General features: G+C 45.1%; 2 protein-coding genes across 5 annotated transcripts in view; one reads left to right on the top strand and one right to left on the bottom strand.

Annotated features, from left to right (window-relative positions):
- Positions 1 to 2152, bottom strand: part of PIGL (phosphatidylinositol glycan anchor biosynthesis class L) — a 51597-nt gene extending 49445 nt beyond the window's left edge. Inside the window, exon 1 of the mRNA XM_063402728.1 lies at positions 1849 to 2152. Coding sequence (XP_063258798.1) covers positions 1849 to 2092 — 244 coding nt within the window. The 5' untranslated portion in view covers positions 2093 to 2152. The remainder of the gene's footprint in view (positions 1 to 1848) is intronic.
- Positions 2153 to 3876: 1724 nt separating this feature from the next.
- Positions 3877 to 17582, top strand: part of NCOR1 (nuclear receptor corepressor 1) — a 55076-nt gene continuing 41370 nt past the window's right edge. For 2 of the 4 annotated variants that reach the window (XM_063402727.1, XM_063402723.1), the window contains exons 1-2: positions 3877 to 4036; positions 16815 to 16992. In XM_063402727.1, coding sequence (XP_063258797.1) covers positions 16885 to 16992 — 108 coding nt within the window. In that variant the 5' untranslated portion in view covers positions 3877 to 4036; positions 16815 to 16884. Of the gene's footprint in view, positions 4037 to 4252; positions 4710 to 16814; positions 16993 to 17582 lie in introns of those variants that run through there. The other 2 variants (XM_063402725.1, XM_063402724.1) reach the window with 2 other exon arrangements.

The raw sequence follows: 17582 nt of genomic DNA, 5'->3' as shown, positions 1-17582 counted from the left end.
GACTGATTTCTTTTTCCCAGTGCTGCAATTCTAACTCATTTCTAAGTCAAATTGATTGATAACTGCAAACTGCAAGTACAACGATTTTTAAGTAATGATTTTGTCTCCGTGCTAACAATTTGCAGTGTCTTTGATCAACTCACTTGTCATCATCAATCACTCAAACAATGAGAGGATGAACCATCTGAATCACCCACAAGACTAATCAGAGGCTTTTAAAATAAAAATCTCTTAGTTCATAAAGGTGCTCTTCCCTACGTTTCCTCACAAGTGAGAAGGTACCTAGAAGGAAACATCAAACACACTGAATGTGTCATGCCACTGAATCAGGAGTAAAGAGAAAAGAAAATTCAACAAAATAAACAGAAACACAACACTTCTTTGGAAAGTGCTCTACCAGCAGCAGTGTATCAGTCCCCAAAAATGAAATTGCAGAGTTGCACTTCAGTAATCTCCTCATAGCTGTGGAGAAGCCAAAGGGGATGCACAGACCTCTGTTCCTCAGCAGAGACAATGAAAGCTCTGCACTAAATCTTGAATGGAGGTGCAGAGCCATCAGTGAAACCACCAAACCAAAGTTTAATCCCTGTCTTCTCACCTGGATGGTGGGGCAGGACAGAGAGCTTTGGAAATGACAGAAATGTTGGCAGTGAACTGGAGCTGCTAAAGGCACAGGGGGCTCTTTCCCAAAGCTAGGCAGTTCTCAGTGTAAGAATTCAGGTACTGCAATATGGTCTGAAAGATCAGGTCAAATGAGGCTGTTTTTTATGCACAGAAACCTGAACAATGGAATAACTGCTCAGGTGTCTGTTCTGCAGAACAGTCTGGAGCTTCAGCAGATCATGAGAAGAACACAGAAGTGTCATGTGCTGTGAAAAGTTCTCGATCTGGGCAAACAGTGGAGCCTGTAAGAATCTTTCCACCCTATTCAGCCCCAGCAAGGCCTCAGCAGCAGTGCTGCTTCCAGTTTGTCATCACTACCCTTCCAAAAATCACATGAACCAAAGGAAGAGTCCAAAGGAGAGTGATGAGAATGATTAGAGGTTTAGAAAACATGATCTATGAGGGAAGACTGCAAGTAATCAGGTTGTTTAGTCTGGAGGAGATAAGGCAGAAGAGGCAGATAACAGTCCTAAAATATGTAAGAGGCTGTTACAAAGGGATACTCTGACTTCCATGTTCCTGTCAGGCACGAAAAAAATAAACAAACAAGCTTAAACTACACCAGTGACTCAGGAAAAAGTGATTTGAGGGAAAGCTAAAGCAGCACTGACACAGACCCCACAGGCTGAGGCACCTCCCCGGACATTCCGGAGAACAAACATTTGTCTGCAGCAAATGAAGACACATCGCTGCTGCCTCCAGGTCCAGTGACGGACAGCACGGCCTCGCATTCCCTTCCGGGCTATTGTTCCGTGATCGGATTGCAATGCCAGTGCTATTTTTAGACGTGTTCCAGGGAATGTATCGCGACTTTAAAACTGGATCCTCCAAACCAGTCTTCTGCAAGAAGACAGAATGACAAGGAGATGCCAAAAGTCCGTGCTAAAGAGCACCTTTGACAGCCCACTGCCACCGGCACGCAGTCTGCAAGTGCCTCAGTGCCGCAACTTTCCATGTGAACACGATCCGCTCTGTTCCGTCACGACACGCTCCTGCACAGGAGAGGGGAGGCGACGGAAGGAGAAGGGCGGGCGATGGCCGCACCGCGCCTCAGTTTCCCCACAGCCGGGGATCTTCCGCCCCGCGTCACGGCGGGAGGCCACCCACGTGCGGAGCCGTCACGGCGGCCTTCCCGCGCCCCGGGGCGGCGGAGGAGGGGGGGGTGCGTGGGTGTTCCCCGCTCACCTGCGGAGCAGCAGAGCACGGCGGGGGCGGCCCCGGCGCTGCGCAGGCCGAGCAGGGCGGGGGCGAAGAACATGGCCTCGTCATCGGGGTGCGCCGTCACCAGCAGCGCGCGCCCGCCCCGCGCGCCCCCGCGCCGCCCCGCGCGTTCCCGGCGCAGGCGGCGCGCGCCCCCGAGCAGCAGCAGCAGCAGCAGCAGCGCCGCGAGCGCCGCCGGCGTCCCCCAGCACCACGGGCCCGCTGCCATGGCGACCGCCCCGCGCGCGCCGCCGCGCCGCCCGGAAACGCCGGCCGCGGAACGAAGGTTCCGGCGAACGATAGGGTCCCACCCCCCCTCCGCCTCCCCTCACGGCCCTCCCGTTCCCGCCTCGGGGCGGGGCCGCTCGGGCGCTGCCGCGGAAACGGGGCCCGGGATGTGCCGCTCCGGGGCTCCCGGGCTTCGCGGGAAACGTGACCCGCTCCTGCTGCCCCAGGGCCGCCCGTGAGGAGCGGGACCCTGCCCTGGCTAGGCCTGGCGGGAGAGCGGAGCCCGAGGGGTTGCGTTAAACACGGGCTGTGCCCCTGGGTGAAAGCCGTATTGCCCTGACCCTGCCGGTGCCTCAATAGTGATTAATAGTGGCAAAAGTTGAGCTTTTCAGAGTGAGGTACCTTTTATCCCTGCTGTTGAAGAGGCGTGGGTTAAGGGGAAGCTCCAAAGCGGGGCAGGAGGAGCTTATCTTCAAACACCTTCTGTGGGTATCCCGAGCGTGGCTGCAAATGGGGGAAACTTCTGGATATGGTTTAGAAGTGAAGTCAGCCACTGGAGAAAGCTGCAGAGCAGAAGGAGACCTGAAGCATTAATATAAACATGAAACAGTCGATCAGATGCACCATGGCTTGGGTATTTTCCAAACGGGCAATATGGAAGACAAGCGTACAGAGCAATGGTGGGGTGTGGGAGCTGGGTGGGTTAAAGTATAAAAGGTGAATACAATTTAGAAGAGTTCTGAGGAGCAGCTCAGACCTCACCAGGTGTATGCCTGACTGGTCTTCCCTGGCTCTTATTTGGACATGTTTAACTCCAAGTGATTCCAAGTGAGAGCCATTGGCCTGTGTTGGGATTAGAGACGGCGAACATCAGCCTGGAGATGTGCCGTGTCACCAGAGCCTGGCACTTTTAACCGCTGTAAGAACACAACCCTTGTACAACACGTGTTTTCTGAGTGATCCTGTTTGCCACAGGGTGAGCCCCAGCTTTTTTACTCTGAACCAGTAACTGTGTGGGCACCCATCCTGCAAATGTGGACACGACTTCTCCATTGAATGGAAATTGTGACAATGAGGTAATCTAATCTTGCCTAATGCTATATCTTTCTCACAGTAAACCTGATTAGAGATTAATTTGTTGTTTTAGCACATCCTGAGTTACACACTTGCACGTACGATGCCGTGCAGATTTGAAGCTCCTGAGAACGAAGGAACGAGTTACACACTCCTCATTCCGGGGGAAGAATGAACAGACATTTAAAGAGATTTAAACGTCTCTCACATTTTCGGAAGTCATTGGTCGCGGGGGCACGGGCCCGACCTCAGGAGCAGCGCGGGAAGCACCGCGGACGGGGCGGAAAGAGCCCTGCGGGACCGGACGGGCTCCGGGCGATGCTCCCGTGTGGGCACTGGCATGGCCGCGGCCCGGGCCCCTTATGGGTTATTATCAATTTACATCGCTCCGACAGGGGCCAGCAGGGCTCTGCGGCTCCCAGCCCGCGGCCGAGCCCCGGGAGCCCCTCACGGGCCCGGCCCCGCTCGCCTCATGGCGGCCGCGCCCCCCCCGGCCCTCAGCGGGAGGGGGAAGCAGCCCCTCCCCGCCGCACCGGCCAGCGGTCCTGGAAGGGGCATAGCATCCCTCCCTCCCCGCCGCGCTCTCCAGTGGCTTCTCCAGGCCTGTTTCTGCCGATGAATAACCACATACTGACACGGCGTGAGAAAGGGGAGAGCAACGGTGGCTGTTGAAAGAAACCGAGCCGCGGCGCCGAATTTGTTCGGTATCTGGCAGGACCTGGCGGGAGGGGGCGGAGCGCGCGGGGCCGGGGGAGGGGAGGCAAGATGGCGGCGGCGGCGGCGCTGAGGGTGAGGTGAGACGCCGCGCCCGCCCAGCCCCGCCGGGACCCGCCGGAACCCGCCGCCCGGGCCGCCCCCGCGCCGCGCCTCGGTAAGCGCGGGGAGCCCGGCGGGGCGGCGCAGGGCGCAGCGGGCTGAGCTCCTCCGCTGTGAGGAGGAGGAGGAGGAGGAGGAGGAGGGGGAAGAGGCGGGGGCCCGGCCATCCCGTCCTCCTCCCTCCTCACGGGGACGGAGCCCTGTGGTCTCCGGGGGGAGGGCGCTGGAGCCGGGGGGAAGCGTGGGGCAGCCCCCGTGGGGCAGGTGCCGGGGGGTGGGCGGATCAGGGGCGGGGGGTGCCCACGGGGCTCTCCCCCATTGAGCTGAGGGTGCGCGGGCTATGGCGGGGCACGCAGGGCTGGCCCTCGCTGGGAAGTTTTTGCAGAAATCCCTGAGCATCTCTGTGCTGGGTGTTCATCCTTGCGCTGTGGGCAGGAGACGTGCAAGTTAAAAAAAGAAAAAAGGAAAAAAAAATTAAAAAGAGGGTCAGTTCTTCAAAATCGTCCCGTTGGAGGCCCGGCCAGGAGAGCGGTAGTTCCTGAGGATGTGCTGCGGCCACAGCTCCGTGTCGGGGGAGCATCGCTGCCGCTGTCACTGCCGGGGAGTTGTTGCTGATGCTGACGCTGAATTATTCATATGGGACCTGTAAACATCCCCGCTTCTGTCATCTCCGGGCTGCTGCAGGGCACAATGGAAGTGACTTTTGCTAGAATTATTCTGACTTGATGGTAAAGAACTTCGCGCTTGCTGATTTTTCTGTACTTAGAAAAGATGTGTGTATCAAGTTGGTTGCAGTTAGGCAGGATTCGAGGTGGATGTATGAACTGTCAGTGTTAGGCTCAAGTAGGCAAGTAGATATTATGAACAATCTGTTGTCCAAAGCCTGCTTCTTAGTGCTTCACAGATATGGTCTTAAAAAGTCTGTTACCTTTTCATGACTGTAAATATTGGTGTAACCTAGGACAACTTATTACAGTGGGGCTGTCTAGTCTTGAAGACTTGTATTCTTTTATTAATTTTAGGTACAGCACTATAGTTATGAACTGTTTGAGCTCAGATAGGGATTTTTATCCTAGGCAGGATGATTTGAGAGGTAAAAAGCAGTGCAATTATAACAAAAACTGGTGGTAGTAAGTGGGATGGCACAGTGTAAGTGCCTGAAGAAGTGGACACAGTTATGTCACTGCACACAAGCACCGTGCAGCTCTGTTGCAGTTTTGCACTGGAATTTTATTCCGCAGAATGTTGTTATTCCGGATTAACTAAACAACCTTGACATTTGGAAAGGAAGTCTGGAATATTTGAAGTGGATTTCTAGTTAGCTGAAATGTGGTGTCTTGCGCTGGGGGATGAAAGACCTTCGTGCTTAGCCCAGGGATTCAAAAGTTCAGGGGAAAGAAGCCAACTGCAGTGACCCTTTTTTGCGAAAGCGTGGTTAATTTTTTCTTTACGTTGCTTTTCTTTGTGATATGGTATGGGCTGCTGAGGAAAGAGAGTTCTTTTGTGATTTATGTGCAGGGTAATTTGTCTGTTTGAAACACACAGTTCGATGTTGGTCACTAAAATACCTAAACTTGCTGAAATGTGGGAAAGAGCAGCATTTTGGAATCTGCTTTCTAAGAGTTACAATGTGTGTTTTTTAACATGTGGAGAGGATGTTACAAGTGTTTGTTTCCACCAGTGTTGCTTCTCTCTAGCTTGTTAATCATTGCAGCCATCAATTAAAAGTAACTCTCCAGACTGAAATTACATGCACAGAATCAGAATATATTCATTTTGCTACATTGTGCTGCTGCTGTTTTATTTTGAATACACTTTGTCTCCTACAACCACTCATTTTAGTTGCTTTTTTTGGGGCAGACATGTTTGCCATTGAGATCTAAAAGGATCTACAAAACTCTCTCAAAAACTGTGGTAGAAGTAGGGACATCTAAATCTCCTTTCCAATTCCCCCCTCAAGTCCCTCTCCACAGTCCTTGTGCTCCTCTGACTGCATCTTCTGAGTCATTTCATTTCTCAGTTGTAGCATGAATGAGAGATGCTCACAGGGAAGGGAAGCTGCCTCTGCTTCAGCTGCAGGTAAATGCATGAAAACAACTGTAAAAAAAATCTTCTGTAGTAGAGAACAATATTTCTTATAAATAAGAAATTTATACTCTTTCAAACCTCTCTGCAAAAGTTCTGGTGAAATGTTTTATTCCTCTATATGGCCTTTTGCCTACAAAATTATTTTAATGAAGATTTTCTTGCCTGATTGAAAATACTCTTTGGAGTTCTGGTGTGTGTAGTGACTTACATTGAGGATTTTGACAATTGTTGAAGCTGGAAGGGGTCTGTTCCTCGTGCAAGTGCAGTGCAGCACAGAATAATCTCAAGAACAGACCTGTTACCAGACACTGGTTTCATAATGCAAACAAATGTTTCCTGGATGCCAGGCTTGAGCTCTCCAAGTCATTTATGTTCTTTAGTCAAATCTGAATCAGTGTTTCAATGCTGGGCTATTAACTGAACATGGTACCTTCCCTCCCTACTGTAACTGGTCCAGATAAAAATTAAACAGATAAACAGACCTATGCAGGACTGTTGTCTGCAAATATTTACTTTGTGATACTTCTAAATTATGCAAATAGCCAGGACAGTGCTGAATGTACCTTCCATTTCAGTGTCTCTCATTCAATGATTCTCTCTCTAGTAATGAACTTTGGTGAGGTTCTATTTCCCTTCCATGCTCCTTCAGCCTCCCAGCATCAGATAAGCACAGCCTGGGCCTGCTGGGGCTCTGCTCACTGAGCTGGGTCACACAGGGGGCTCAGTCTTACCTTGGAGCTCTGTTTCCTCCCAGTATCCCAAGAGGTGTTGCTGTGTCCTTGCCCAGCTCCACATCTAAGCCACTCATAACGTTGCCCCTCCCAGACTGACTTGATAGGGCTTCTTTTTTTCTTCAGGCTCAAGGAAGATGTTGGTCTATGTGGTTTTGAAGTCAGCAACTTCACCTGCTTAGGACTGCAAAGTTATTGCAAAAATTTAAGATACTCTCTTGGTGCAAAGATGCATCAGCCATCTCTGAAAATCCTGTTTGTAACTTTCAGCAGTAAAAAAATGTAGAAATGAATGTTTTATGCAGACAGATTAGTTGGACAAACTGTTGGCTAGGACTTAAAAATTCTGTGCATGTTGAGTGACTGCTCTTGGGTAAAACTGAAAATGAAAATACAGTCACAAAGGTGTTGAGGAAAAGGACACCTATAAATGAAAAGGGATGATGTTAAGTGTAAAATATGCTTTAACTCCTCTGGTGTCATGAACTTGCTTGTGCCTCATGCTGCAGGGAAAGGACATTTGGGTAATTCTCTTTTATGTCCTCACCATGTCAGAGGGCTCTTGTCCTGTGGGAGCTGCAAACAGCCCAGAGCATTCCCTGGCTGTGGGGCACAGAGCTCCACATGGAACCTCTGCTGGGCTTCCCGGGCACAGCCCGGGGCTGCCTGGAGGAGCAAATGCTCTCCTGAAGGGATTAAAATGCGTTCACGTCTCAGGGAACACGTCTGACAAATGTGAATATAAATCAACTGCAAAACCGACTGATTCCTGTCCTGCTTGTCAGTGTTACAGAGTTTACACAGAAGTTCATGATGAGTTCAAGTGCTGTTCAGCAAATGAGGCAGGTATATGATTTCAGATCAGCTGCACTCTTCACCTCATTAGTAATATTTTGGGGCAAAGAAAGATGAATTTTTTCATTATAGCTTTTTTTTTTTTTGTATAGGTTCTGGTGTTTCTCTATGGTCTCAAAGATCAGACTTAAACATATCTAGAACCTTGAAGTTCTGGGTTGGTTTTGGGTTTTGTTACTCCAGAACTAAAGGATTATTTATACCATTCATAGGTCAAGATCTCCTTCGTTCTCTGCCATTTTCTATGACTTGGAGGCTGTTGTGTGTCCCAGTTGGAGTTATATCTTTATATATTGTTGCATTTGCTGTAAAAAAGAGTATCTTAAATGTGTTTGTAAATGTAATAGCAGTAAACTTTGTTTCCAGAAGGCCCTGGTGCATTTCCTATGCAGTATCAGAATGGACCAAGTTTTTGCTCTTAGATACAGTTTAAAAAAATGTTATTTTAGCCTTTCTGTATTTTTTAGTTAAAATCTAGACTTGATTTTATCTGAACCCAGTCAGCTGAGGGGAATTACGAGGCTGATACTTAGTTTGCCCTGACCCTTTCTTTATAAGTGTTTTCTCTTACAATCCATCATAGTTTGTGGATTTAGTCAGTACGGATTAGTCAAGTTGTATTTCCTTTTCCAAACCAAAGCTGTTTTTAAAAGCTGTCACTGCAGATCCACTTTTGATAATCAATGAGCTACAAGAAGATCCTGGAAGCTTAAAACTGTGACCACAGAATTTCTTGACTGTAAGGTGAAATCAAAAGCAATTTTACCTGCAGGTGGATTAACAGTGAAGGAATAAATTAATGTGCAGGAGCTGTTCTTGAACTGTCTACACTTTCAGTCCAAAAAGGGAGAAGAAAAATTGTTATTTTGAGAGAATATGTTCTGCATAGTGTGTGATGCACATGAAGTTTGAGATACGGCGATTTCTGAGTCACAGATGAAATGTGAGGAAAGAGGTGAACTGGAGCAAACCTCAGTGAGTTGTTGGACACTCATGGGTGAGGATGAGTTGCTGAGGAAGGTTTTTTGCAGTTCTTACCACTGTGGTTTGTGTAGCATCTCCTGAGTCTCTTGCCTGCTGCACTGGAGGAGGCCTGGGCTGGTTTCTGTTTCACGGTGCAGTTTTCAGGTGAAGTTTGAATGCTCCAGTTGATGTTTCAGAAGCAGTGGAATTACCCCTGTGGCAGGGATAGGGCCCTTCAGTAGCGGTGAGGGAGATGTCTGGGATTTGGGAACTACTGGAGTCACCTCAGAAAAATGCTGTCTCCTCTTGAGAATGTGAGTCCTTCACTGTGCAGTGTTTGGGCTCTGTAGGGTTTGCTTTGGACATTCAGTTCTAGAGATTTGGGTTCTTTGGCTCATGAAGTTTTTTCATGGTGTGCATTAACTGTGTGCTATTTGCCACATTGAGACAACCAGGAATGTGGTGTTCCTTGGAAAATGTTTTTAGCTATCTTTGTTTCTATGACATACTTTTAAAACAAGAAAACCTGTAATGTTTGTACCCTTCTCAGTTTTAAGTCATCGCTCTGTGGTATTTTTAGTCAAGGAAATGTCTACATCCTTAATTTCCATTTCTGAAGGGAGGACTTCCTCCTACCTCTTTTGGCTGGTTTTGGTGTTATTGTGACCCTCCTTGGCAGAGGAGATCTGGATAAGCTCCATGGCAGGGTGTAAGAACTGTTCCTCCATGAGAATCCAGGAGGAGCTTTCCTCCCTCAGGAATTCTCTGTATCCCAGGATGTTATGTGGTAACTGGTGAGTGGATGCTGGAGATCTCCACTCTTACTGGAAGTGGATGTGCTCAGCATTCCTCTATTTTTACTTTATTTTTTTTTGGTAGGCAAGTAAGTAATTGATCAGAAACTTCCAAAGATGTTAATGTGATCTTAGTTTTTCCTGTTATTTACCTCCTATGATGAAGCAAAGCTGTGAATGGCCTGGGTCCTGAAATCATGTGTGAGCAGCTTTTCTTTAAGATCATAAATTACAGGAGGGATTAAAATAGAATTTCCAGGAGAAGAGTATCTTGTCAGCTGAATTTGATCAACCCTGTTTTGGTAGAGCAGAAATTCTATTTGTATTTGTAGCAGGAGAAAGAGAGAGAAACTGTTATTGAAAGATGAAGCATAACAATGTGATCCTGAGATCTGGCAAGAGTTTGGATGTAAATTACATGTGTAAAGATGCAACCAATTTTCACCTTTGGAATGGCATCAAAAATTGTTTTGAATGACTCTTTAACACTTATTTAATATTAAGTGTTCCAAAACCTATTACTTTAAGTACTTTAAGCAGCTGGTAACCTGTGAATGGGGAATCTTTTCCTATTAAAATATGGAATATAAAAACCTATTTTAATTTTTTGGTTCCCTTGATGGAGATGGAAAAGTCTTCCTAGTATAGAGTTAATGTGACATCTTGAATTGACAGCTGTAATGCTCCTTAACTTGTGTCATGCCTGTAATTGGCTAAATTAAAGTTTACCATGTGTCATGGAGAATATGTCAGGCACTGAAGAGCCCGAGTTACTGCTTTGGATGTTCAGAAATAAGATTATATTGTACATTAATGGAAATTTCAGGGCATGAAAAGCGTTGAATTCAGATATTTGGGCTTTTCTTAGCATCTATTTTTCAAATGTTCCTGTTGCTTGATTTATATGATGTTAATAATTAATGGAGAGAATGTTGTTCAGTGATGGTAGTAAAACACAGCTTCACAGATGTAACTTTTTTACTGTCTTTCCAGCAGGGATAGAAATAATGATTTTTCCATCAATAACTTTGTGAGTAGAGGGGGTGCAACTGTGTGAGATTAAAGTTCTTGGGAATTTATGGTTCTGTCTGTCGCAGAAGAAGAAAAGGTGTTTGCACATATGGAATTGTCACGGAAAATTCAGTAGTGAGTTGCTCTCAACTTGGAGAAAATACATTCACTGTTTCTGTTTATTCCAATAGCATATGTCCTTGTGCTTTGACTACAAGCTTTTTGAGTATTCTGCAGCACAAAATTGAGTGAAAAAAGAGTGAAAGAAAGATTAGAGAAAGTGTAGAAGAGGCCCTGAGCTTTGAGGATGATACCTGTGTTCTGTGGAGATGGGAAACACAATACTCTGGGGCGTATTTAAATGATAATTAGTCAAGTTGTCTTTAATTTTAGTGTTGACCTTTGAACTTGTTTATTTCTTGTAGCACACAAAGAATTTTTCATCTTTTGGAGGGTACGCCCAGCAGGTTTTCATACTTTGCAGTACATCTGTAAGCTTGGCCACTGTAGCTGGAATAGAGGCCTTCAGTTGTAAAGCACAGAATTACCTTAAATCTGCTCAGGCATTAATCTTCTGGTAGGTTCTGAATGAAAACCTTCTGTCTTTGAGGATTGTCCTGTCTACTGATCTTGGAGCTCAGTTCCCATCCCACACTGCAGAATTCTGTACCCAGGCTTCAGGGTTGGCACAGATCACTTTGAACCCGAACTTTTCTTTGTCACTCAGTTTTGCCATCTGTATAAATGTCCTTGGACTTTGCTGTGGACACTGAGGAGTGACTGAAGGACTGATGAGTGTTCTGGAAGTGTTGGGTGCTTTTTTAGGGAAGACTTTCCAGACTGTTAAGTCAGCGTGAGCCTGCAGCCCTACTGGTAATGTTCTGAGCTCAGGGATTTCAGATGGGAGATGATATTCAGCCTTGTGCTGCATCCAGTAATTCGAATAAATAATTTTTAAATGGAATTGGACCCACTGAGCTATTTTTAGCAATCTGTCTTGAATGGGCATATTAGTGTTTTCTGGTGTATGGCATATCCCCAGGATGCAAAGCTGATGTTTTTGTTTGAGTGTTTGAACAGGTTAATGATTACCTGGTAAAACAAAATACTGCTGGGAAGATTTGTTTTGCAAAGCTAGCAATACACTGAAGGGGTTTGCTTATGTGACTCTTGATTTGTAATTTTGATTTGTTTTGTGTGATTTGAAGCTTTGGGTCTGGAAGGGTCTGTAATTCATGTAGTCCAGTCAGTGTGGTTTAATAGACTGGTCCATAAATACAGCCTGATTTTGGATTTTTCCATGAGGTAGTTTCATTACCGTTTTATGAAGTGAAATCACAGAAATAATTATTCATAAGTATTGTTATCATGCCTTGGATAAGACCCTTCAAACCAACTGCTGAAACACTCCCTCCACTCTTCATTTTCTTGCCAGAGTAAACTTTGGATAAATATCTCTGAATTAAATTTTGTGATTCACTGTAGATCCCCTGTGCAAGACTGAGCCTCCCTTGCTCTGCCATGGGTTAGTTACATCAGAGCTCAATTTACTAAAGCTGCTGATTTAAAAACAAAATCCCCCAACTCGGGTTAGACTGTAATCTCATTCTTTGCACTCTTTATATCACACTTAGTTTTGCTCAAAAACAAGATGAGGAAAATTCCCAAAAGGATGTGAAATTTAATTAGCAAATGTTGGTTAAGCACTTCAAGATGGCACGAAAATTACTCTAAATGCAGAAATGTCAGCTTGTTTTGGATAGCTGCAGGAAAACTGAGTTTACCCATGAGACTGGTCTTTTATCCATGAAGGTAAGAGTTGGATACAGGATATTCCAGGCAGAGGAGCAGGTGACTGCCCTGCCCTGGCACAGCTGCTGCCAGGTCTGTGTGGCCACAGCGAAGGGGTTTGGGGAACTGGCCTGCTAAAAATAGCCCTGGTTTTTAACCTGCTGTGTTTTTCCAAGTGAGGAACTGCTTCACTCAGGCAGCGCCTTCAAAGTGCTGCAAGAATTGAGTCTTATTTCTGATTCAGACTTTGACTATTTCCTGGGGAGTCTTTGATAGATTTTTTAACCTTTCTGTGACTCATTTTCCCACATGGCTGCTGAAGATAGTTTGTACTTCTGCTTCTGAAGCATTTTAAGTTCTGGAGATCAAGCTGAAATTACGCCGTGATTGTTGCCATTATAATATTCAGTTCCAAATTATTTCTAACTTAAAATTCCCTGCATATGGCAAATGTAAGTGTGAACAGTAACTTTAAAGGGAATTCTGAATTGGATCTGTTCAGTAGTTTCAGCTGGTTAAAGACAGAAATATCGTCATACCTTTAGAAATAAACATCATTAAATCATTTTTTGCCCAACGAGCTCAAATTAACACAAGGCCAAGTATCTCTTCACAGTCCCTGAATCCATTACTCTTGTCATTGCTTTTTATCCCCTGTGTATCTTCCCTTAACTGCTTTTTTTTTTGATTCTTTGCTCTTATGTGTCCTGTAATTTTTATTTTTTTTTAATATTATCCATTTGATGCTACTGGGTTTCTCCATTTGTTTTGCTATAGAGTCTGGGAGTGTCATAGAAATGGGACATTATAACACAATATCTGGGCTCTGAACTGCAAAACAAGAAATGTTTATTTCTGCCCCTTCTAATTGTCAGTATTTGGTGAGACAGACAATTTGGCAGCCTGGTTGGCAGCTGTATGAAAGTATTCATGACCCAACTTTATCTTTGTGAGACATGAGGCAGAATTCCAAAGTCTGTAACAGCTCTTTTAAATGTTTATATATTTAACCTCTGACATTTGCAGAATAATACGAAAAGGTACAAAAATACTTGTCTGAAAAACAGAATCTTGCTATCATTGAGAAGGGTTGGAAGCTGATTTTTGGTGTTGTAATTCATTAGGGGTGCTGAAAATGAAGATGAGCAGCCTCTGCTCTGGCTGGGGAGAGGGAGGCAGTGCAAGGATCAACGAGGCAGAGGGTTAATAAATAGTGAGGAACTTTCCAGGAGGATTCTGGCTGGCTTTGGGTAGAGCAAGAGGAGGTTTGTCATGACTAATGAAAGGATACAGCAGGGAGGAAAGCCCGGATGAGATTGTTTACAGTCTGCACACACAGCTACAGTTTTATGCAAAAGGATGGCTGTAGTTAAACATAATCTGGATGTATGGAAATTGGAGAGGTTACAGCAGGAAGCTGGCACTGCCCTCACTGCCCAGGAACTGGATTGATGAGGAATAATCTATGTCTGCTGCAAACGTGTGAGCAGATGCTGAAGAGAGAGAGGCAGATGCTTTTGGCTGACAGCTCGTAATGCTGCCTGCAGAGAAATAAGAGTTGAATTCAAGCATTTACATCCACAATTGCAGAATTAAGGTAGTAAGACAGGGAGAAATGGGCAGAATATAGAAAAAACCCCTCCCCTCCCAGCAGAGAGGATAAACCAGCTCATGCTGTAGGGAGATAAGGGGGTCTGCAGGGCACAGAGGGGGGTCAGATCAGGAGAGTGTGCAGACACGTGGATGTGTCTGTAACAGGAAAAAGAGGCTTAGAGCGAGGGAATATTGTACTTCAGTGTCATTTTACATGTTTGTACTCCAGGGTTGATCTTATCTTGAAAGAAATGAGATCCCATGTAGAATCCCCATCCTTTAGTTCCCTCCCCACCCTGTAAGTGCCAATATGTAACCACACGTTTTCCACTACTGTTTCCCCCTTATCTCTGCTGCTGTTTTGCCAGTTCTCTCAGGAGGGAGGAAAAATGATTCCCCACCTCTGATAACTTCATGTTTACTTTTTTTCCTCTCTGTGCTTCTCACTTCTCATATTGATCATGATTGTAATCTCTAATGCTCCTTGTTGCCTTCCTCTGCTGGCAACTTTGATTTATTCCCCTTTTAAAAAAATTCCTCTATGAACATGATCATACTTGCAGTTTTCAATAGGAAAGTCGTGAGATTCAGTGTTGTCCTATGTATTATGTAAAATTTGTAGCTATCAGGGGGTTTAGGTTGACATTTTTGGATGGATGCAGGACACTCATTCTCGAGAGTACCCTGTGCCCTCTCTCTCATCTTTCCGTGTCCAGTGCAGAGTCTGGAGATGGTCAGGCCCTCTCACTGCAGCTGGCTGTGAAAGATTTCAAGATGAACACCAACCTAGCACTGTGTCCACTGCAGTCCTTGTGAATGGAGAAATGGCTTTTATAGCATCACAGAAAGTGAGGGTGGCTGGAGCTTTCAGCACCCGGGTTAATGATCAACTTGTGGGTTTGACTGAATGCTGTGGGAATAAGGAGTAAATGTAACTTGACAGAGACAAACTAGGAAGGACCTTAAACCATGCAGTGGTTGGCCAATATTTGTGTTTGATTTTCAAGTGGTTGCTCTCCTGATCCTTTCTGCATCCCCAGATTCTCCAGATCTCTGCACATAAAGCTGCTGAGGGAACCCAGGCTGGGGCATCAGCAATTCATCAAACTGAGATTTGTACTTCCATAACCTTAAAGTGTTGGAGCATCTTTATACCATGGAGCCATTTCATTTATTGATGGATGTGCCCCAGCCTGTGACAGGAGGAGTTATCCCATCAATAAACATTGGGTTGAGCTGACAGCTTTGTGCCATAGCCTTCATTTCTGTGAAAGTCCATGTAAGAAAGGAAAATCAGTGATTTTATTTTGGCTGGGGCAGGGGTTTAGGGGTGCTGTGGAGTGCTCAGGGACAACTCTTTGCTTTCACAATACCTGCAGCTGAACCTGCTGGCTTTGTGACACCGTGCCTTGATTAAATGGAAATCATATGACTCAGACCCATTAGACCATCATACAGTAGGTAAAGCTGTGCTCTAATGAATGCAGTGTGAATGATGAAGTATAATAAATGTTAATGGTGAAGCATTCTCTTACAGCTTGTCACTTGGATATGAATTATAGGTACTATAATAGATGTATAGCTACTATAAAGCACACTACTAGTGATCTGTAGTATTGCTTTGAAAGAGAAACTGTTGTGTTTTTCTTTGACTTTTCATAGCTGAAAATCAGGTTTAAGATGTAAATGTAATTTTATCTCATTATTTTGGTAGTCCAACATGTAAAGCTTTGTTTGATGGAGAGTTAAGGAGGAAAAATCCCCTGACCAGAACAGAAATAATAAAATATGTCAGATGTACTTAAAAATCTGTTTGTATAGCTTGCTCTTTGCTGAGCTGGTTTTGTCTATTGACTGATAATGGAAAATGCAGTTCAGAAGTGTAACTTTATAGGTGGTGTCTGTGAAATGCTGTGGATTAATGTGCTGTGAAATGTAGCCATTGAGGCAGAGATCAACAGTCTGAAGGTCTGATATGTCTGCTGGGCTCTGGGCAACAGGTTGAGAATTTACTCCACATCTGATAGAATTCTGGATTTAATACACAGGCTCTCAGGATTACGTCTTTTGAGCTATCAGAGAAAAATATTTTCTGTTAAAAATATATTTATGTGCCACTTTTTTGCTTAGAGCCATAATTTACCTGCTCAAAACACTGATGGAGGATCAGGGTTGAATCAGTTTATTTGGATCTTTAGCAGCTGGAACTATACCCAGCCTCAGGCATGCTCAGACTTTGATGGGAACTCATCTGGATTTCTGCAGTATTTAAAATCTTTCCCCAGTTTGCAGTTCAGTGTTTGCTCTCCATCTGCAGCTGGAGAATGCAGCAGAGGCAAAGTAGTCATTGATTGTCAACTAAGCAGAATTGTTTTAAGGCTTTATAATATATTCAGTTTCTGGCATCCTGTAGGAGCCAAACTATGCTGGCATTTGAAGCAGAGCTGGTTTTCTGCTTTGTGAGTGCCTTTTTTACTGACTTGATTTAAGCTGCTGTTGGATGGTGATGGCATTCAGGGCCTGACTAATGCACTGGGGTTTAATGAACTGTAGGTGACACCGAGTGCAGTCCTAAGAACTACCTGGATCTGAAAGTCAGCAGCAGTTCATGGAATCCAAAAACTTCAGAGAAAAAACGGCAGTGAACTTCATGTTGTGCTAAGGAAATTTACTGTAATGCAGAATCCAGCTATAGACTTAGAACCTCTTTAAAATTTATTTAGGGTGACCTACTTTTCTTGTCAAATTCTAACTCAACTGGTAACTGGTAAAAGGATGTATTCCGACAATATAATCCTCAAATCTTTGTGTAGACAGTGCTGACACGTCTCGTTTTGAGCCCATTTAAGACCCGTTAACGTGTTTCAGACTGGAGTAACCTATTAAATAAATACATCAGGAAAAAGCTTTTACTGGTAATGGTTGTTTTGCTTAGGTGACTATGGCTGTAATGTATTGTGAGTACATCTGGTACTTCAGTGCTTATCAGCGATCTTTTTCCCTTTAGGCGGTTTCCTAGAAACATGATTGCTTGCTGGTCTTGATCTCACAGCTTTGTGGAGACTCCTTCCCTGATAATGTCAAGTTCAGGCTACCCTCCGAACCAAGGAGCTTTCAGCACGGAGCAGAGCCGGTACCCGCCCCACTCAGTGCAGTACACCTTCCCCAGCACCCGCCACCAGCAGGTAAGGGGGCACCCGAGAGCCTGGCCCGCAGCCAGCCTGCACTGCAAGCGTTTGCCTTGCCAAAAAGGGATTAATTCTGCGTTTTAAACTCAGATAACACAAGTCCTTCTCATTTGAAAACACATCCATGTGCCCTGCTGGGGAGAGCTGCTGCCACTCTGCTTAGTTAAATACTTGTGGGGTGGCGTCTTCTGTTTTACTTTGCCCTTTATTAATATAAATGTCCTGGGTTTATCATTGCTTTCTCATGGTTTGAATAAATTCAGTAGGGGTTGTGTTTCTAAACTTCTGTTGCAGTATTGGGCTAGAATCTCTGTAGGTTAAATGTGGTACTTGTCAAAATTCTGTGCAAGGTGGAGAATCTGTAAAAACTTGTGTTATGCTGATTTTTTTTCTGAAGCAGCTGTACCAGTGCTGCCAGCTGAGTTCTGCTGGCCAGAATGGGAGTAAAGGATTTCTAAGGATGTCCCACTTGCTCATTTCTGCCAAGCTTTTATTCTGCCATCCTGTGCTCTGTGCTGTGGAGGACCAGCTGTTGGCTTTACAACAGTTCATGTTTCCCTCATTTCAATTACATTCTCCTCCTGCTG

Source organism: Prinia subflava, chromosome 8 (genome assembly GCF_021018805.1).
Source record: "Prinia subflava isolate CZ2003 ecotype Zambia chromosome 8, Cam_Psub_1.2, whole genome shotgun sequence".
NCBI classification, from domain to species: Eukaryota; Metazoa; Chordata; class Aves; order Passeriformes; family Cisticolidae; genus Prinia; species Prinia subflava.
This window is presented reverse-complemented; position numbering and strand designations above follow the sequence as displayed.